The sequence below is a fragment of the Onychostoma macrolepis genome, chromosome 07, assembly GCF_012432095.1.
Source record: "Onychostoma macrolepis isolate SWU-2019 chromosome 07, ASM1243209v1, whole genome shotgun sequence".
Lineage (NCBI taxonomy): Eukaryota > Metazoa > Chordata > Actinopteri > Cypriniformes > Cyprinidae > Onychostoma > Onychostoma macrolepis.
The window spans coordinates 274,907-298,307 of record NC_081161.1 but is presented as its reverse complement, the minus strand read 5'-3'; the positions used below and the strand labels follow the sequence as shown (position 1 = coordinate 298,307).

At 37.5% G+C, this 23,401-nt stretch overlaps 2 protein-coding genes across 2 annotated transcripts; both read left to right on the top strand.

Moving 5' to 3' along the window:
* The first annotated feature begins 11,374 nt into the window (after positions 1-11,374).
* On the top strand, positions 11,375-11,752 carry LOC131543501 (histone H4). Its single transcript, XM_058780886.1, has one exon. The coding sequence runs from the start codon at positions 11,397-11,399 to the stop codon at positions 11,706-11,708; it is 312 nt and encodes a 103-aa protein (XP_058636869.1). The 5' UTR covers positions 11,375-11,396; the 3' UTR covers positions 11,709-11,752.
* Positions 11,753-12,530: 778 nt separating this feature from the next.
* Positions 12,531-12,986, top strand: LOC131543492 (histone H2B 1/2-like). Its single transcript, XM_058780876.1, has one exon. It carries the CDS (start codon positions 12,564-12,566, stop codon positions 12,936-12,938), a length of 375 nt encoding a protein of 124 aa, XP_058636859.1. The 5' UTR covers positions 12,531-12,563; the 3' UTR covers positions 12,939-12,986.
* Positions 12,987-23,401: the final 10,415 nt, after the last annotated feature.

Genomic DNA, 23,401 nt, shown 5'->3' with positions numbered 1-23,401 from the left:
CTTGATTAATAGTCAAACAAGAAATAATGTAATAATATAATTAATATCAATATGAAGGATATGGCAGATCGGCATCCACTCCTTCAAAAAAAAAAAATATATATATATATATATATATATATATATATATATTTTTTTTTTTTATTTTTTTTTTTTTTTTTTTATTATTATATTATTTTGTTTGCAAACAAATAATTAAAAAGTAGGCTAAATGAAAACTGGGAATCAATAAGAACTGAAATCAATAAGCAGAATCAGAATCGGAATGGATAAAATTCAAACAATAGCCAACACTAGCCACATGTTGTGAAGTTCACTGATTTCTGAGCATTTTATGAACACTGATCAGTTGATGGCAAAATTCAAAGAGACGGTTCTTTGGCACAACCTGCACACCCGTGGCCATACTGAGAGAATATGATCCTGTTTTCTGGAGAGACTAAAGGTTTGTTTTCTTTTCAATGTTTGCTTTGTTTGCCTAAAATGAATCATAGACTTCAATATCTCTTTGAAAAAGAACTTTGTAACTTTTAAACAAGTTTTAAAATGACTTCAGTGTAGTTGTAGGAGTGTTAAATAAAAACATTTAAAAAATAAAGATGATTTTCTTCATTCAGTTGTTCCATTTCTATAGGTTTGGTAACACAAAAGCTCTTAATTCCAAAGATAACACAAGCTAATCAGTGTATTCAGGTTTCATTAGTGGCATAAGGTATTGTAAGTATACAACAATGCGACAATAAAACAATGCATTTACTTTTTACTTTTGATAGTTAAGTACTTTTAAAAACATGTACTTCCGTACTTTTACTTAAGTAAAAATCTGTCTTAAAACTTTCACTTGTATTGGAGTAGTATTTGACCAGCGGTATCCGTACTTTCACTCAAGTAAGGAAGTTGTGTACTTTATCTTGAGCTGCTATGGCATTTGTGGTTATAGGGTGGTCATTGGATAACTCAAAATGCACACTCTGGACTGCTGGGGTTGGTATATTCTGGTCTGATGGGGTTATAGTCAGCAAAAGGGAGGATCCTTAAGGTAGAGTCAAAAAAAAGGAAAAGAAAAGATTAATTTGCAAGTCTAACAATGTGGCTTTTAAAGCATCGCACTGGCAAAAACAACACTTTTCAAGTGAATTGTTGCTGTCAGCTTCAGTATTGTTATTAATATATTTTTATATGACTTGATGTTTGTTGTTTTGTTTTTAAATTAAATATATTATTCACAATCCATCACATTTGTCCAATAAACCAAAAAAATGGAATTTATACGCATGCTTCTCACAACACTGTTAGTAGGTAAGTATAAAACTATTTTTATTTATGTTTTAAATTTAAGTTTACAAAAAATTAAACAACAGTTATTCATATTCCTTACACTGACTAGAACAAAACAATTAATTAACTTCTTTTTTAAGGGTTTGCATGTCTTCCATGGTGCTCTTCTGGTCATTATTACTTCATCGATGAGTTAAAGAACTGGACTGAGGCTCAGGATCACTGCAGGACATACTACTATGATTTAGCAACATTTGACAACGAAGAGGAACACGACCAAATCGTTCAAACTCTGGTGAGAGAAGGTCACACTGACCAAGTTTGGATAGGAATGTATGATGACCGCTACAGCTGGAGATGGTCCAATGGTGAAAAACACATGACATACACCAACTGGGCACAAAACGAACCGGACAGCTATCGATCAGAAGAGGCTTGTGCTTGTTTATCTAATACAGGATTTTGGACTGATCAGAAATGTGAACCCCCCTCTTTTGTCTTGTGCTACAATGGTAATTGAATTTGCTTTTCTCACTTCACTAATAACACCAGTCAAAAGTTTTTGAACAGTAAGATTATTATATACAGTAAGACTTATCTTATGCTCACCAAGCCTGCAGTTATTTGATCCAAAATTCAGCAAAAGCAGTAATATTGTGAACTTTTTTTTTTTTTTTTACTATTTAAAATAACCATTTCATATTTAAATACATTTAAACTGTAATTGATTTCTTTGATCAAAGCTGAATTTTCAGCATCATTACTCCGTTCTTCAGTGTCACATGATCCTTCAGAAATCATTATTATTATTGTTATTATTATAATCATCATCGCCATCATCAATATTTAAAACAGTTGAGTACTTTTTATTTTTTTTAATTTTTTTTTTTCAGGATTGTTTGATGAATAGAAAGATCCAAAGATTTCTCTGAAAACAAACAAACAAACAAACAAAATTGTAACATTATACACTATACCATTCATATGCCTGGAGTCATTTTTCAAATAAATTATAGAAATTAATAATTGTATTTTTAAGTTTTAAATTGTTCGAAAGTGATGATAAAGACATTTAAAATGTTACAAAATATTTATATTTCAGATAAATGCTGTTCTTCTGAACTTTCATCAAAGAAACCTGAAACAATTATACTCAGCTGTTTTCAACATAATAATAATAATAATAATAATAATACATGTTTATCAAGTCAGAATATTAGAATTGTTTCTGAAGGATCATGTGACTGGAGTAATGATGCTTACAATTCAGCTTTGAAATCACAGGAATAAATTACATTTTAAAATGTATTCAAATAGAAAACAATTATTTTAAATAGTAAACATATTTCCAAATGTTACTTTTTTTGCTGTATTTTTGATCATGTATATAATAACTAAATAAATAGAATATCTAAATGAACTATATGCCCACAGCCACAACCAATACAACTGTCTTAATCCGAGAGAAGAAAAGTTGGAGAGATGCTTTAAACTACTGCAGACTGTTTCACACGGATCTGGCTACAATAGAAAACCAAGCTGAGAACACGAAACTAAAGCAGCTGCTGCTCAACAGTAACGTGGAATCAGCTTTCATGGGTTTATACAGAGACAGCTGGAAGTGGTCAGATCAGAGTAGCTCTGTATTCACGGCTTGGGGGACCCAAGAACCCAATAATGGAGGGGGAGGTGAATATTGTGCGCTACTGGATTTGCTATATAATCTATGGAATGATGTATCGTGTTCAAAGAAACTCAAATTTCTCTGTGGCACTGGTAAGAAAACCTCTTTGTTTGTGTGATCCTAGACTGTTCACTGTTGCAAATGACTGATTTGATTATTTAAATCCCTGCAGCAAAGAAGATTCAAATACTGAAAATAAACATGCAGTCAACAATGAACCTTGATGTCAGTGATTTTAACAGCACCATTTTACAGCAGGTCAGAGTTAAAATTATACACATTGGGTTTGTAACAAGGGTAATCGTGTGTTATGAATGTTCTTTATCTTTCATAATACCTGATCACTGTTAAGTATTGTAAATGTCTGAATGACACATGAAAACATGTTTATGATGACTATAAGCTCAGATGGTTGATGGATTTGTTTATCTTCAGTTGCAGCAAAAGCTGAGGAAACTGGGACTGCTGAGTAACACCAAGCTGACGTGGAGGACACAACCTGATGGACAAATATTTCACACCCCGAACGAACCAAGCACAACAAATGACACGCAATGTAAAACTGTAACATGAATATTTGTCAGAAGAATAGCTCAGAATGTGCTAAAATTAACTTGGAAGACTTATCTTGTATAGCATAGTTTCTATAAATAAAGTTGTGTTCATTGAAATTGAATAGGTAATAAAGTTTAATAGGCAACAAGTAATACAGTTCTACCTGTTTAAATTAAGTTGCTTTCTACATCTAGTGCAAATATAAGACATTATTTTATAAAATATTTATATTTATAATGGTGGAGGAGAAAACCAGCATAATTTTCAAAACCTTACTGTTATTGTGTCATGAAATGTAGTTTTAAAAATATTTCAGGCGAGAATGTAGTTGTTTCAAACTCAAATCTGCAGTTTGTTTATAAAGATGGTGCTTATTTGAAAGTTTGCGTCGCTGATTTCGGAGACGTGAGCTCCAGGCGATCACCGGGCGCTCAGTGCTCATGTTTCCCACTGAGAGCAGCCTCACCTCGGCTAGAGCTTCTGACATTTGCCGCTGGCTCTGACGTCTCTGTAGTGGTTAAACATGGGATAAAAATCATTTTGAGATATCTAACACAACCTTAACTTTATATATTTCATTATTTAACTTAATTGTAATACAGTGCTGACTTTGTTGACTGAATTGTTTGCTTTTGTCTTTATTTCTCATTACATAAGTCTCTTATATGTTATACTTATACTTTTATAATGGCTGTTATTGTTCATTAAAACTGACATTTAACAAAAAAGAGTTGTGTGTTGTGTCATATTTAATTTTATTATGCTTACAGTGAAGATATTGCATAAGCCACAAATTAATATGTTCTATATTTTTAAATTGAAAACAAAAAGAGGCTTGCATTTTATGTTTTGTTTTGTTAAGTATATATATATATATACAGTAAAGAAAACAGAAAGATGTAATGTGTGTTTGCATTTGTGTGAATATCCATATGTTTAACCCTTAACTTTCACCCCTAAAAGGAGCTAATGAAAAAATATTTAACTTAAAATTCTTATTAGTAGACATCTAAATAACCTCAATATATATTTATATATATATATATATATACACACACACACACACACACAAAATAAAAATAAAAAATTAAGAAAAAAAAACGATCATACCGTTGAGCAGTTCATGGTAAACCTTGATTTAAATTCAGATAACTATTTCATGAGTAATTTGCCAATAATAAGCATGCATTTAATTTTTTAATTGGTCTTACATTTCATAACCTTCAGGGTCTACAAAGATAAAAATGAATAAATAAATGAATAAAGTATATAATATATATATAGCCATATGCTATAAGCTATATGATATGTATTTTGTCATCCAACATGCAGGATTGTTACATTCTGAGACATTTTCTTTGCACCATTTGATAAAGACTGAAAATATATGAAGAGATGATCCTATTTTAATTTTATCTCTTCAGTTTTTTTTTTCTTCCAAAATCAAAATGTTTTTTTTTTAATTTTTTTTTTTAAATACATTTTCTTTGCACAACTGTTCATGCAGAGTTTCAAGCAGTGTGTTTAATAAAATTGTTTTCAATTCACTTATATTTTGAGGCTGGTTATTTGTCACCCGTGGTATCGATTTAGTATCGATACCGAGGTATTAGATCCTAGTATCGTACTGAAATCAAAATTGTGGTACCGAGCCATCCCTATACTCAATAAATACATATTCCAAATCTGTATGAGTTTCTTTCTTCTGTTGAACATAAAATAAGATATTCTGAAGAATGTTGGTAACCAGACAGTTGACGGTAGCCATTGACTTCCATTGTATAGGGAAAAAATTCTATAGAAGTCAATGGTTTCCGTCAGCTAGACCAAAACATTCTTCTAAAGACCAACATTCTTCAACATACCATCTTTTGTTACCAGAGACAACATTAAATTACTACAATAGGCTACATCAACGGTTTCCAATTACAGTCCTCGCACCCTCCCCGCTCTGCACTTTTCATATGTATATCTTATCACGTCCGACGGTTGTTCTGTTCGACTGTAATAAGTGCCCTGCGAAGTGGACATCACCAGATATTCCGCCATGATCCCAGTTCAAAGCGTATATGTTCCATACAAAGGGCATTAAAGTGTGCGAGACGTGAATTTAAATTGTATTTAATTTACAGAGGTATATTATGTCACATTTAACACTTCTCTAGTAAGTTTCGTCTGTGTGTGAAGACGCTGCGCACAAATCCGTCGGTGAATGTTCCGAAGTGAAATAAACTTCAACGGATTTCTCCTGCTCAGGGAGTAGGGAGCAATGAACACTGTGTAGGGAGCATGTCAATCGGAACACAGTTCATGCACGTAGCTCTCTTCTAACGAGCTGGTCATCTGAACCGAGTGTGTTAACTAAGAGAGACATGCAAAATATGCAGAGCGGGGAGCGCGAGGACTGGACTTGGGAACCGCTGGGCTACATCATGTGTCATTCACAGGTGAGAAAACTTTACAGCACAGTTAGTAAAAGTACTACAATACCAGGAAGGAAGATTGGGCTGTTGATGGTTGCCTGCCATTCTTGTTCTGTCTGCACAGCATGCGTGAACGCGCCGATGACGTATCCTCTCTGAGCGTTTAGATTGGACGAACATTTCTTGGTCCTACACCTTCCACAGAATATATAAATACAGATAAATACATTTAGACCACTTAACTTAATGATTGCTATCAGGATGTGAAGAGAATTTCAACCAGAATAACAAAAATGTTTCTGAAGATAATCACCTATGGCACCTTTAAGGTGTGTCAAATGTGTACAGTAAAACAAAAGTAAAATATAAAACTGGTCACATAAAATAAAATATACATAAAAATCAAACAAGGTTTTCCCTATTTTCCCTCCCGCGAAATTCAATTAAGGTCGATGGCACGAATAAGTTTGTAGAAATATTTATTTTTTCTTTTTTTTCAGGAAGAAAAGTCAAAATTGCGATCAGCCTGCGTGCGCTGTCACACACAGTGTTCAAACACAAACATTACACTTGGTAGGGTTTGGTGGAAAAACAAAGCGAAATTGAATATATTTAATGACAATGATTACCTTGGCCGTTCGTTGGTCTGGACGGCGTGCATTCATGTGAATCGTCACAGACTCGCAGTTTACTCGGACTTGTCCAGAAAAACACATAAGTTGTAACGGAAGATGAATAGTGAAATACACGTGAAATGAAATCACTACTTCTTTTCATCTTGAAGAGGCAATCAGACAGAGAAAGTGCTCACAACACCAAGTCTCAGGCATTGTTCAAATAAGTACAAGCTAGCAAGGGAAGGAATAAATAAAGAGAAAGATAAAAAGTTTTTTTTGTTTGTTTTCTTTAAAGTTTAGGATGAAGTCAAGTAGTGTAGAAAGAGATGAGTTTTCAGCTGTTGCTTGAAGATTGCCAGGGATCCAGCGCTCCGGATCGGGTGGGAAGATCATTCCAGCAGCCAGGAGCGGTGAAGGAGAATGTTCTGGAGAGTGATTTTGAGCCTCTCTGTGATGGTACCACGAGGCGTCGCTCACGAGCAGATCTCAGACTTCTGGAGGGGATGTAGATTCTTAATAGTGAGTGCATGTAGGCGGGTGCTGAGCCTGTGGTTGTTCTATGAGCAAGCATCAGTGTCTTGAACTTGATGCGAGCTGCGACTCGTACCAAGTGCAGGGAGATAAAGAGAGGTGTAACATGGGCTCTTTTGGGTTCGTTGAAGACCAGTCGTGCCGCCGCATTCTGAATCATTTGTAGAGGTTTGACTGTGTTTGATGGAAGTCCAGCCAGAAGAGCATTGCAGTAGTCCAGCCTAGAAATGACAAGGGCCTGGACAAGAAGTTGTGCAGCATGCTCCGTCAGAAAGGGCCTGATCTTTCTGATGTTGTGTAGTGCAAACCTGCAAGATCGAGCAGTCTTTGCAATGTGGTCTTTGAAGGTCAGCTGGTCATCAAAGATTACACCAAGATTTCTGACCGAAGTTGATGGGGTAATTGTTGATGAACCTAACTGGTGATGTTCTTTCATCCAAGCCGAGATGTCCGCCAGGCAACCTGAGATCCGTGCAGCTACCGTTGGATCATCTGGTTGAAAAGAGAGATAGAGCTGTGTGTCATCAGCATAGCAGTGGTAGGAGAAGCCATGTGCCTGTATGATGGGACCCAGTGATGTAGTGTATGTGGAGAAGAGGAGGGGTCCAAACACCGATCCCTGAGGAATGAATAATAAATAAATAATTGCACTGTAAAAAGTTGACTTAACTTAAAAAAAAAAAAATAGGAAACCCGTTGCCTTAAAATGATTAAGTAAATAATAATAATAATAATAATAACAAAAAAGTTAAGTGAACTTGAAAATTCACTTAAATTATTATTTTTTAATTTTAATTTTAAGGCAACGGGTTTCCTAATTTTTTATTTTATTTTTTTAAGTTAAGTCAACTTATCACTTTTTACAGTGCAACATCGATCCAATATTATTTAGCACTGAATTTTCAACCTCAACCAAAATGATGATTCTGCTGGAATTTCAACATTGAATCAATGTCACCTGCTATCTGGGACAGCACCGCCCACACGGCTATTGCTCCTATAACAGATTTTTTATCAGTTCTTTTGTCTTCGGGTCGTTATATTTCTCAGAGATTTCTGCTCGTTCTAAATCAGATAAAGCAGCACAGTAAAGATTACATTCATATGAATGCATTAGTGAGAGCGATTGCGTGTGAATGCATTCTACCTGGCAGCGACTCTCTACTAGTAATGAAGCTGTTGGGTTTAGTAAAGAAATATATGCTTGAACTTTTCAGTTTCTAAGCTATTTTATTGAGAAATCACAGAACAGTGTTGACAGTACATTTCCGCGCCTATGTGTGTGCGTTACAGTGCAGCAGCGCATTATATTAGAACAGCGATTAACTGACCTGCACTATAAGCTGTTCAAAACCTGCATTCTCCCGTTCAGTTTCATCCAGTAATATAATCACACACGTCTTCTGGAGCGCTTTCGGAGTATGCATCTATTTGTAATTTGAACTGTTTGGAAATGGAGCGTAAATGTGGAAGTCCTTCAGAGATTTCTTATCCTGTCCTCTACAGGACCAGCGACTAGTCGACGTCCAGCTTCAAGCGTCATGGCAGAGCAGTAAAGTCGACTAGTCCATTAGCCGGTGCAACCCCTACCTGAAAGGTGTAAGTAAATATTTACAGACAAATGCTGTTTGTAACTTATCTCTCAAAATTATAGGGTTTTACTGGATAAATTATTTGTTGCAGATTTGTCAATCACTGCATTCTGCAGTAAAAAAATACTTTAAACATGTTGCTATTATAGACCATTTTGACTTCTGTATTTTCTTGTTCTTTCACTCTTTATTAAGGTAATGACTTCCATGGGGGTAACTTTTGAGTTCTGGTACAAATTATGACATACAAAAATAAATAGGCTACAGGCCCATATGGATTACTCATTAAAAGATTGCGACCTCGATTCAAACACACTCAGTCTTATTGCTATGTTGATGAGACCATGTCTATTAAACCATTAAAATCACAATCACATCGGAATATTAACCTGTTTTCGCGCAGCCGCTGATCCAGAGAGAGCAGCTCATCATAAACTTTATGTCTGAAACAGCTACAAACAGTCTACAGTAGGCTACATTTCTGTGTTGCAAACATTAAATAATAATGACAGTATTGGGATAAAAGTTTATAGTCCGGATAGAGACTCTGATGTTGCGGCAGCCGCGTTCAACATGAGAAACTGACCTTTGGATCTGATGTTACGCTTCAAATGATTGTAATGGGCGGCGCTAGGGAGGGGCTATAGGTGCTCCAGCACCCCTAAAAACACCAAAGCACCCCCATAGTTTAAGAGAGATTAAATAATACAAAAACATTTGTCTACTTACACATGCATAGCTCGTGCAATGGAATATGTGACGTGATTTGCAGTCGCACATTTTGTAATGTCACAGCATTTTATTTTAAAAAATGGATCGGTTCCTTGTGCCAGGCTAGTCCAGCCCCCGACTGTGGATTTCTCTAGTAAACTAGTCGAACGTTTATATCAAATATATTAATATAATAACCTACTAAACCATCTTTTAATAAGCATTTAGGCGTATTATAGCCTACATCCCGTGCTCAAGCGCGCGCATAAAGCTTGCTGCAAAGCACCAGCAAAAGTAGCTAATAATTATGAATGCATCGGGAAAAAGAAGACATTTTAATTATTTATTACTAAACTAGTGCTTTCTCAGTTAGTGTCGGCTGCAAACGCCGGCGCTGACTCTGCATCTCCACAGCAGGCTAATGGACGGGCACATTTTCATACAGACTACATAATTAGAGAATTATTATTTTTTTTTTTTAATTAGGCCAATACCCTCTTCTTCTAAATATCCAAAAAATTGCCCTGAAACTCTGTAAACATCTAAAAACAAGCGACCCCAACACATACCATTACAAAGCCCTGAAACACCAAGAGCTGAGCGCAAGTAAGAGTCCCCTGTGCCAGCTGCTGCTGAGACGGACTGAGATCACACACATTATAAACACAGAAAAAGACAAGTGCGTCACCCATTGGACAAACACCATTAAAAACCGTGAGTGATGTGAGACTCAGGAAAACACTGACGGTGTTCAGACTCAGACTCAGTGAACACAGTCTGGCCGTAGAGACGGGCCAGCACACACACACACACACACACACACACACACACACACACTCACACACACACACACACACACACACACACACACACACACACACACACACACACACACTCACACACAGCCCAAACACACACTCACACACACACACACACACACACACACACACACTCACACACACAGCCCAAACACACACACACACACACACACACACACACACACAGCCCAAACACACTCACACACACAGCCCAAACACACTCACACACACAGCCAAAACACACTCACACACACAGCCCTAACACACTCACACACACACACTCAGTGAACACAGTCTGGCCGTAGAGACGGGCCGGCACACACACACTCACACACACAGCCCAAACACACACACACACACACACACACACTCACACACACAGCCCAAACACACACACACACACACAGCCCAAACACACTCACACACACACACACACACACACACACACACACACACACACACACACACACACACACACACACACACACACACACACACACACACACACACACACTCACACACACACACAGCCAAACACACTCACACACACACACACACACACACACACACACACACACACACACTCACACACACACACACACACACACACACACACACAGCCCAAACACACTCACACACACACACACACACACACACACACACACACACACACACACACACACACACACAGCCCAAACACACTCACACTCACACACACACACACACACTCACACACACACACACACGCTCACACACACACACACTCACACTCATCTATATAATGTATACAATGTTCAAATTTCTAAGTTCAGTTGTTACATGATTTCTGTAGTACAATCCTTAATTTATTATTATAATTGTTTATTTATTTTACTAATATTATTTTATTAATACTATTATTTTATTTATTTTTTTGCTATATCTAGCCATGTGTTTATATAATATTGTCTTTTTTATTTTATATTATTTTATCTAGGCTTTACTAAATATTCAGATATTCTAAATCATTTTCATGCCAATAAAGCTTTCTGAATTGAGAGAGAGAGGGAGAGATATTATAAATCATCTTTGTCATGTGACACGGTGCTGGTTTCAATTAGGTCCTTTAAGCAAATATAAAAAGCCTCACTGAAGCGTTTATTACACATTCGTTTTCGTTGTTTGATTGAACAAGAAGCATCTGAATCATGTCTGGAAGAGGCAAAGGCGGGAAAGGACTCGGGAAAGGAGGCGCTAAGCGTCACCGGAAAGTGCTGCGCGATAACATCCAGGGAATCACCAAACCCGCCATTCGTCGTCTGGCGCGCCGCGGCGGCGTCAAGCGCATCTCCGGTCTGATCTACGAGGAGACCCGCGGGGTGTTGAAGGTGTTCCTGGAGAACGTTATCCGCGACGCCGTCACCTACACCGAGCACGCCAAGAGAAAGACCGTCACCGCCATGGACGTCGTGTACGCGCTCAAACGACAGGGACGCACCTTGTACGGCTTCGGAGGATAAACGCCTTCAATCAGAACAAACCCAACGGCTCTTTTAAGAGCCACCCACACCGACACAGAAAGAGCTCATGTTGCTGGTTTATGCTGGAGGTGAAAATAAAAACGATACACAATACTAGTTTATAAATCTGTTTTAGAAAGTAAAACTAGTTTAATGTTGGTGTGTGTGTTGTACCGAGAATATACGCGTTTTCATAACGTTGAGCCAGAAACTGATTTTTAAGTTTTTGAAAAAGCTTGTATTACTAAGTTCCTCGAATCTGAAAACACATCTGTTAATAAAGCTCTTACTCATTCTGATCCTGATGTTGGAGCTCGTATAAAGTCAGGTGTTTGAGGCACACAATCAAAGCATGTCTTTGTGCGTTATACAGCGTCCTGATTCGCTTTTTTAGCTGGTTCTTTGAATTTAAGTTATAAAAAAAAAAAAAAAATGAGATGGCGGTGATACTTGATACAAGTAAAATTAGCGGACAGCAGAGAAAAATAAAGTGTTTAATAATTATTGCTCTTTTCTCCAAATTATTTAAATCGGTCTATAAGGGTTTATATGATATTTGAGGCCCATTTCTTATTAAAAACAAAAAAAAAGAGCGGGAATTAAAACAAAGGAAGCTTAGTCACGTGGGCTGATGTCGCTCAAACATGGAGCGGTGGGCGGGGCTATCATTTCACCGGGTGATTGGCCCTCGTTCCGCTCGTGGTTCTTCCAGTTGTCCAATCACGGTCGAGTTTATGGGTGTGGTCTGTGGAAACACGCAATCAGAAACTTCCACATCTCTGTGTAAATTAGCATCGGTGAGTGAATAAACGGCTCTGTGCGGCTCTTTCTAATCATTGTCTCGTCAGCAGCATCATGCCTGAACCAGCGAAGTCCGCGCCTAAGAAGGGCTCCAAGAAGGCCGTCACAAAGACCGCGGGGAAGGGAGGAAAGAAGCGCAGAAAGACCAGGAAGGAGAGCTACGCTATCTACATCTACAAGGTGATGAAGCAGGTTCATCCCGACACCGGGATCTCTTCCAAGGCGATGGGGATCATGAACTCTTTCGTCAACGACATCTTCGAGCGCATCGCCGGTGAAGCGTCTCGTCTCGCTCACTACAACAAGCGCTCCACCATCACTTCCAGAGAGATCCAGACCGCCGTGCGTCTGCTGCTGCCCGGGGAGCTGGCCAAACACGCCGTGTCTGAGGGCACCAAGGCCGTCACCAAGTACACCAGCTCCAAGTAGAGCAGCCTGAGGCTGTTAAACACCCCCAAAGGCTCTTTTAAGAGCCACCCATCTACTCGCTTAAAAGAGCTTCTAATAGTTAATCAAGCTAATTGCAATGTAAAATAATAAAACTAGTGCTTGCATGCAGTATTTTGTTTAAAAGTCGGTGTTCACAATGACTGTTATCTGTTGCTCTGGTGGCGTGAAATAGCGGTTGTTTGCTCTGAAGATCAGTCGTGTTCTCTTAATAATTCTTGAGTTGTAGCTTGATTATGATCACTGTATTAGACAAGTCTACAGAAGTTTTAATTGTAAAGCGTAGTTACAATCTGTAAATAAATGGTTAATATTACTTTATCATTAATTTTTTCTTAACCTAAAGTTTAAAGTCCTTAAATCTAATATAAAAATGAAATGTCAGTACTTACAACTTTTAGTGTTGCTTGAGTTGTGTGTGATATGAGCTTTAATGTGGTGATTTTATAAAATTATAAACTACAATGTTGCGTTTAAATTGTCCAGAAACTGGTCTTATTTATGGATCTTAAATAATCAGCATATATCTCTGAATCGACCTCAAACTGTTACTCTTTTATGTCCTAAAGTGAGCTGGATGAGGAAGTCTCAACAGCATCTCATATTAATTTTCTAATGTAAGTCTATGCTAAAATATGGAAATCCTATCCATATCCATAGAGCAGAAACATCTGCCGCACTTGATTTAATGAAACCGGTTCTGGATCTCAGACCAAGACTGTATCAGCGCACATACAGTGTCTTCACTTTCATTTTCTGCTAAAGTCTTCCTCTACTGCTTTGAAATGGTTTAATTTGAAATATTGCATAATAAAAGGTTTGATCATTCATGTTTTGTTTAATAAAAAAACACTACAAATAATTTTGTTGAACTGCAAATACTTCCACAATTGGAAATATGAATCTGCAGATTAGATAAAGGGGTGAAGACTTCTGCATAATAGTTATGTATGTATAAATGTATTGATTATCAGCAATTCTGATATATTGTATTATTATTTACAAATGTCTCTGCGCTGTTGTTTAGTGTGATGAAATTATTTGAACGTTTCTTAAAATAATTTTAAAAAGTGAATTCTCATTTACTGAAGCCAGTGTTGTCTATTTTGTTAAATAATCTTATATCAGACAGGAGCACTTTGGCAAGTTATTTTGAGTGTGTTTTGGGCATTTTTCCAACAGGATTTTACATCCCAGCAACAGAATCCATCACATACCAGCAGACACCATTATAGTTTCCATTAAAACCAATACAATTCCCATTAAAACCATTACATTTTCTATTGTTTTTTTTTCAGCAGGGTTCCCATTCATGTTTATATTTTTTAGCACACCAGGGTGACTATGAGCATGAAATTGTCCAGCCATAACTTCCTCTTCCACAGGATTATAAATGCCAACTGATAAAAAATATCTAAACCGGACTGCCTAGAAATCTTATAATGGGTGGATCTTCCATCAGGACAATAATCCAAAACAAACATCAAAATCAACACAAAAATGTGTCACTCAGCAGATTTATTTTTACAGCCGCCTTTGCTTATATTTACCAAGGGTGCCAATATTATTATTAAAAAAAAAAAAAAATCTTTCTCCTTACTTATTCCTTCCCTTGCTAGCTTGTACTTATTTAAACAATGCCTGAGACTTGGTGTTACAAGCACTTCCTTTGTCGAATTGCCTCTTCAAGATGAATCGCTTCATGTGTTCCCCAAATTGTAAGTCGCTTTGGATAAAAGCGTCTGCAAAATGACTAAATGTAAATGTAAATGTTCCACCACTTTAAGACACGTGGATTTGTTGTTTGTTGTATATTCATATTCAACAGATTATAAGCTAGACGCAGCTTTTTTGGGTTCACATCAAATGTTCTTCGACTTTCATACATAATAAATTTGTTCATGAATAAAGATCGATCTGTTGAAAGCAGTTATTTTGAGTTAGATGCCAAATGTTCTCCTCCTATCCAAATTTGACATTGAAGGGGTGCATAAAACATATTCGCCCACCGGCACATTCAAATATGATTTTCAAAGGAAAAAAAAAAAAAAAACCTGGGGAAAATAAATGCAGAACTTGTTCACATAGAACACTATTAACACAACTATATGCATGAAACCATTCAGAAAAATTTGGGCACAAATTTAATAATATTATGGCATCTGTTCTGGTCGAAAGATTGGAAGATGGAGGACTGATTTTGTGGTTGCAGGATTTTTAAGTAACAGAGTATATTGTATATACGAAATATTGGTATCCCCACAAGGTTGTGTCCTCTCACCCTTACTGTTTATTATTTACACAGACAATTGTAGGAGTACTTGTCCAGCGAGATATTTAATCAAATGTGCAGATGATGCTGCATTGGTTAGTCTCCTTAAAGGGGATGAGGACAGTCATGGACCCTTTTTAAATGAATTTGTTTCTTGGCGTGATGTATCAAATGTCAAGTTAAATGATTCAAAAACTAAAGAAATGTGTATTAATTTTAGGAAAGAGTCCTCAACAAGTGTGACCAGTATTAAAGGGAGCAGAGGGTAGAAGAGTATAAATACCTTGGAGTTGTTTTAGTTCACAAATTGAGGCGGGATAAATCGACTGACGCTGTGAATAAAAAGGGGGTCCCACTTTATATTAGGTGGCCTTAACTACTGTGTACTTACATTTAATTTCTATAATTACATTTATAATTACACTGTTGACCCACCCCTTACACCTTAACCCACCCTTAAACCTACCCAAACCACCAAACCTGCCCCTAACCTCCCCGTATCCCCCTCAATAGCAGCAGAAGTGTTTTGCAATACAATATGAACACAGTAAGTACTTATTTTTGATGTAAGTACATAGTAGTTAAGGCCACCTAATATAAAGTGTGACCAAAAAGGGTCAGCAAAGACTATATTTCCTTAGGAAGATGGTGTCATTCAGCGTAAGCCCCCATTGTTAAAGGTGTTTTATAACTCGTTTATGTGTGAAAGTGTATTGACCTTTTGTATTATTTGCTGGTTGGGGAATGTTATGGTGGAACAAAAGAGCTTGTTCAGGAAAATGTTAAGTACTGCGAGTAAATGACTTGGTATCCCTGTGATGGGTTTACAAGTCAAGTCACCTTTATTTATATAGCGCTTTTACAATACAGATTGTGTCAAAGCACTTAACAGTATCAAATTGGAGGATAGAGTGTCAGTAATGTATAATAAGATTAAACACTCAATTTTCAGTTAAAGGCATTTCATTATTGAATTCAGAGATGTCATTGTCTAGCTCAGTTTAGTTTAAATAGTATCTGTGCAATCAAATCGGCGATAATCGCTAGAAATTAAGTGTCCCCAACTGAGCAAGCCAGAGGCGACAGCGGCAAGGAACCAAAACTCGCTCCGAGACAGAATGGAGAAAAAAACCTTGGAGAAACCAGGCTCAGTCGGGGTCAGTTCTCCTCTGACCAGACGAAACCCGCAGTTCAATTCCAACCGCAGCATGTCAGATTGTGTAAAGGGCTTATCTGATTCCCGTGGTCTTGTCCCGATGGAGCATTTTAATTTATAATTTAAATGTATTTGTGTTTTATTCATTATTTGAAGTTTTTCATTTATATGATTTATTCATTTGCTATAATTCTAATGTATAGTTTAATGCATTTATTGTTTCTCGGTGTATTTTTGTAATATATATATTTGTTTGTTTATTATAATTTAAATTGATGTCTCAGGGGGTCATCTGGGTGTGCTGGTCTCCGCTGACGATCAGGGCTGTAGACATCATCTCTTGGTGCTGATCCACCATCTGATCGGATACGGACTGAGAAACAGACTAGGAAAGAAACAGACAAATATTAGCGTAGATGCCATTCTTCTTATGATGTAACGAGTACATCGTGTGTTATGGGGAGTGTTCCCGGTTCCGGTTGATCTAATTAATGCAGCCTAACAATCCTTTAACGGATTTGAATAATAGAAGCGTATTAATGTGTTATGTGTAAGCCAGGCTAAAGAGATGGGTCTTTAATCTAGATTTAAACTGACAGAGTGTGTCTGCCTCCCGAACAGTGTTAGGTAGACTGTTCCAGAGTTTGGGTGCTAAATAGGAATAGGATCTGCCGCCCGCAGTCGATTTTGATATTCTAGGTATTATCAAACGGCCAGAGTTTTGAGAACGCAGCGGACGTGGAGGACTATAATGCGATAAGAGCTCGCTCAAGTACTGAGGAGCTAAACCATTCAGGGCTTTATAAGTAATTAACAAGATTTTAAAATCTATCCGATGTTTGATAGGGAGCCAGTGCAGTGTTGACAGAACCGGGCTAATATGGTCATATTTCCTGGTTCTAGTAAGGACTCTAGCTGCTGCATTTTGGACTAACTGTAGTTTGTTGATCAAGCGTGCAGAACAACCACCCAATAAAGCATTACAATAGTCTAACCTTGAGGTCATAAACGCATGTACACTCATAACTATTATTACTTTATGTTTATGTTTTTGATATGGAAAAATGCAGTTTTGCAACAAATTTATCAGACTAGATGTCTTGATAAAGCTATGAAAATTATATCTGATAATAGGCACCCACTGTGTAATGAGTTTGAGCTTTGCCTTCAGGTAGAAGATTTAGGATACCGGTGTTTTTTTGTTTTTTAATAGGGGGGAAAATATTTTATATCACAGGCAGTGACGTTTTTAAATGAAAGATAGTTTTCTTATTTTTTTTTACTAAGTGCCGTGAAATTTGTATTGTCCTACTGTGAAATTTGTGTTGTTTTGTCTTTTTTGAGAAACCACATGTGGAAACAAGTCACTGAAACACAATGTCTCCAAGGGGATGAATAAAATTACTTCTACTAAAAGAGTGCAGGGCTGTCAATCAGCTGCTGTGGGCGGGGCCTGTGCAATGTGATGTTATATTGCTCAGAGAATCAAAACGGCAGGCTTCATGACATTGACTTGGTTTAAAGGGGATTAAAAATTAAGGAGCGGGTGGATTTTTATCACTGTAGGGTGGTTGTGTTCACACACTGCCAACACACATTTATGTCCAAACACCATGTAAAAGTGGATTTTGCATATTAGGTGTCCTTTAATTTATGTTGCATGTGTGTTGAAAGTGTTACTCATGTTAGGAGAAAGATGTTAATTTCCAGAAATGAAAATAAACATGTCATTGAGTCAAAGGAACTGCAGAATTCCTCTAAACCACAATCACAGTCTTTCAGCTGCCTGAGATTCTTTGAGAGTTTGCTGCTATCGGTTCACTTTCATTATTAACTTCATAGAATCAGGGACGGTTAACTTTCATTTTGCAGGAAATAAAAGTAAACTGGTTGTTCTTTGCCTGTAGAAGGTTGAACTGAAAACAGCTGCACATGGAAATATGAATCTGCACATAAGCATCTGCACTGCATTCTTTAAATATCTATTAGCTCTGAACTCAGTTACTGAGGACACTGATGTCATTTGCAGGTGTTTGATAATGATCCACATAGGCAAGTCTTATCACAGGATAATTTGATCACAGTCACGGAGAATATACAACATAAATCCTTTCCAAAACGAATGCTCACAAGCTCATCAAGGCTTCAGCATCCAGGAAATAATCCAATGAAAAGATATCTTATTCAATAATAATACACAAGCATGAGACTTATCAATGAGTCCTTTCAGAGAGCAGAATAATGCTTCTTTGGCAATGGATCAAAGGTCCAGGATCGGTATAACGAGGATAAGACTGAGTTCCCAAGCTGACGTTTCAAGCCAGAATGGAGGAGACAGGAGCCAGTGTTATGTGTAGCTGTGTCTATAGACTTGCTATTAAGTGTTTGGTGAATGTGCAAACTTATCATGCACCTATAAATCAGAGATAAATATTAGTTTCTCTTTGTAAGTGAGCCATCTGTTTCACAATGTGCAGGCAGTACTTCAGGTGTAACACGTTTATGACACAAACGGGTGTGATATTTCACTCATTTCTGAGCATATAAAAGGTTTGTGCTGCTTATTGAAAACTGAACAAGAGCTGACTGTCAGCAGAACGGTAAGACAACCCATGCATTTCTCTGTCTCACAAAAACATATGAATTAATTTATCGTGGAGGAAAGTAAGTGCACAATGCACACTTTTCACAGACTGTGATGACATTTCCACAGTTACTAACAATATAAGTCTAACAAAATAATAATTATTTTCATTTATAACATTATATTTATTACCATGGAATAAAAAAATAAAAAAAAACACTGCTGCTTTGAGTTTTTAATACACTGGCTGAGCGAGTGTTTCTCTCTTCTGGCCCGTGTGATGATTCTTTCCATATTTTTCCTCTATTGGAAAGTCACAGAATCACTGTGCTGATTTTTTTTTATTTGTTTTATTGTTTTTCTCTCTTGGCTATTGGGGCAAATGGGAATGCAAAAATGATATTTGTTGTAGTCTTCTGTTCTCTAATGTAGCAGTTCATCCAACTAAGATGAGTTTCTCTTCTGAGAATCCTGGAGATGTCCGTAGTGTTTCAGATAATATTAAAGTCACATTTTGCCTTGCTTTCTGTTTCTCTGATTTTGATGTTTCTTTATAGAATCATTCTGACTGTAACCACCTTCAGGAAACTTATTAAACAAAAAAACACCTATGATTATATGTACACTCAAATACAGAAACAACAAAAAAGAACATGTATGATAATACATGTATGATAATACAGTTTCTGTGCATGTTCCTTTTTTCCTCACTACACAAACCTTTATCATTAATCGTTTATCATTGTTCTTTGTTTTTTATATTATTTATTATGTCTTTAGTCTGGAATAAGGACACTCCTCACACAAAGATCCATATTCTAACCAGAAAAATACCAAATAAAGCAGGACGATGATGTACCAGTTACCTTCATATAATCCCAGTCATACAATCTCAATTCCAACTACATTCAGAACGTCACTGTCACGCCTCGACATTGTGTGGTCAGATATGTTCGACTCGAAGGTAAACCCTGGCGGAGCTAAACAGCATCAGGCTGACTTTCTAAAAGGAGCTCCACTAAAGTGGCTGAACTTTCACCCAGCGAACGTATCACTGGCCGAAAGGGATGGATTTAATGATTTAATAGAGTTAATAAGAAACAGAAAACGCTGTCTCGTCACTGACGTTTCTTTACGATACCAGCCTGGCAGTGGAGGCTCGACTCTGGCCATGCAGGTGCTTTGGCGTCTCCGGAAAGATCTCAGATGTGCCAGAGTGATCGATTCAGATCTAGACACCAAAGAGCTGTCAAAACAAGTGGTGGACCTTTTCCTGCTGTCCAGTGAAGAACATGCGAAACAAAATCGAAGAACTGTGCTGCTGTTACTGGACACCAAAGAAAGGATAAATGATCAGTCGGTCTATAATATTCTCAGGGAAGACCTGATTGAAGAAATCAATAAGAGGAAGATCAGTACGAAAACACCAGCTGTGATCATTTTAAACTGCATCCCTACAGACTTTAGTCTAAAAGACACATTGATTCTTCCTCCAAAACTCTCTGAAGGGGACACAAAACAATTCAAAGAAAAGCTTCTGCAACAGATCCGAGTACAGAGAAAAGGCCAAAGGAAAGTTACGACCATAAATCTGTTCCACCAGAAAGACAGCGGCAGACCAGCACTAACTGAGGAGATACTGAGAGACTTGAGAGAAGAGTTCAGATGTGAAACCTGGACAGAACCATTCAAAACAGATATCACAGAAAATAAAGCTGAGTTTGAGAGAGAGATTGAACATCGGGCAGATAAACTGTTCAGACTATATGAAACACGTACAAGCCCTGTGCTTCTCCTGTTGGATCACACAGATGATAAGCCCCTACGCTACTTAATAAAGAATCTGCAGTCAAAGCTTCAGCGTAATCAAACCGACCATCCTGCATTCATCATTATCAATGCTGTGAGCAAGAGCGCTGTTCGAGCAAAAGACGACGTGAAGCTTAAAATGGAGCTCTTACCACAGGAGCAGGAGAGGTTTGCTCAGAAAAACCTGGAAATTAAAAAGAAATACAAGAAAATTTCAGATAAGTTTCATGCCTTTAACATAATGCAGGAAGGCTTTAAGAAAGAGGATGCGGAGAAACTGATCACAGAAGAAATTAAACATCATGTTAAAAATCACAAGGAGTCCAGAAGCACTAGACTTCTCAGTTTTTTGGCTTTGATAAACTCATATGTCCCAGGTTCACACTTGTCAAAGCGATTGTGTGAGGAATTCATCAAGCAAGACCGATGGCCTGATGAGGAAAAACCTTCACTGGAAAAGATAAATAAGCTTTTCGAGGGTCTGATAGTCATTTTCTCAGAAGGAGAACAGAAAGTCAGATGCATGCGCCTGGCACATCCAATGATTGCTGAAGCCTGTCTCAAAATGCTCAATGAGCACAAACTGACAAGATGTGATATCGCTCGCGACTTCTTGGAAAAGAAGGTTAAAGGAAAGGAGAGTAATTATGAGAAAATTTGCAAGAGCATGTTGGTCACAAGACCTAAGGGTCTGATAGAAAAAGAAAAGTTTTCCAGACTGATTCTTGACATCATAAGGGAAAGTACAACTAACAATTGCATTAGTTTATTGGAGTCAGCTTCAAATTTGTTCTCCAGAGACCCTTTTTATCCTCAAGCACTGGCACGGCTGTATTACATTGAGGTAAAAGAGGAAAACAAATATGTTATGGCAGAAAAATGGGCAAATGAGGCTATTAATAGAGACGACAACAACAATTCTCATATTAGGGACACACTGGGGCAAGTTCACAAAAACCAGCTGTCACGGATCTGGAGTCCAGAAAGGAACATGTGGAGGAAAGTGGAAAAACCATGCACAGACGTACACAAGCGTTTGGCCACTGCACGCTCTGCCATTGATGCATTTAATGATGAAGAGCAAGCGGCTAAAGATGAGCTAGCAAACCCTAACACCAAATACAATAACAGGGGCCGCTTTGGTTTTCTGCAGGTTTGCAAGGAGATTGATGATTTAAGGCCCTTAATAAACCAAGAAATTCCACTTAAACAAAAACACGATGATTTCATCAGTGGTCTCAGAGGTGGTGTTGAGGAGAAATACGATTTCTTTGAATGGTATCTGGCATTCTCCAAACCAAGCGTTAAAGAAGAGGATCCAGACTACTTTCACAGAGATGTTGAAGATTGCTATAAGCAATGTTTTACGCAGGAGACTCAGAATAAAGAAAAGACCCTGAATGAGAAAAAAAAGAAGTCTTTTGGAGGACTGCTTCATTTCCTAAAATCAGACATCAATGTGTGCAAACTAAATCTCAGTGAAATTGAAAAACCCCGGTCAGATAATGAAGACCAAATTGTTCTCTATATTCTTGCCAACATCATCTTGAGTCAGTTTGGTGAGCCGTGTAAAAAAACAGAGAAGCTTCAGGCCAGATTACGGAAACTTTGGTTCAGTAAAGAACGAGGCAGAAGCCCAGAGTTTTACCTCTTGATCTTTCTGCTCTTTTGGCTTGATGAAGCACAGCCAGCAAAGGCAAACCCTCCAGATCTAGAAAAGTGTGTCCATTATATGAGTCAGTCATACGAGAGCAAGTATGGGAAATACCTCCGCGGCCGCTTCCTGGTGCCTCTGTTCTTCTTAGGGACAGAACGAGGTTTGCAGAGACTGGTTCATGCCTTAAAACCCCATAAAAAAGGTTTGCAAAGAGTGGTTCACTCAAAACTGCATCAAGCTGATCTGGAGCTCCTCACTGAAGGAGAAGAAAGTGTAGAAGTCAAATGTCTTCAGCGCATCAGCGGGAAGGTCGAGGATCACAAAGTGTTTGCTGTTATAGAGGGGCAACAGATTCCAGTCACTCCTCACAATCGGGCGAGTGTGTACAAACAAGGCCTGGTGTCTTTCTACCTTGGCTTCAATATCAGAGGACCTGTTGCCTACAACATCAGACATGAGGAGAACTGTAAGTAAAGCAATACTTCATATTCCAGACTCATCAAACACAAATTTCATATTTGCCAAGCATTTTTCAGTGGAGAAGTTTCATTGTATTTAAAATGAAGAAAGTACATATGAAATGTTTCAGTTTTATTCTCAATGAAAGATTGAATTCCCTTTTCTCTGCAGAGTTCATGGATTATTGAAAGCAGAGTATAAAATACTATAAATGATGACAGTGGAAATACTTATCAGCGCAGCTCATACACGGACAACAGAAGGAAATAAACGTCTCTCTTTCTTCTCAGCTGAGTGTGAAAACAAGACAGTACAATATTGAGACAACCTTTAATCATGTTTATATGCTTATATTTAATGTGATTATATGTGAATTATACTATATGATTACTACATTAACTCCTCGACTGAGTGACTGTGGGACCAAATTAATCTATGAACTGAAATGTCCAGGATAAATGTACTGTAAATTCAGCTTATTTTCAACAGTTTTGACCTCCTAATATTT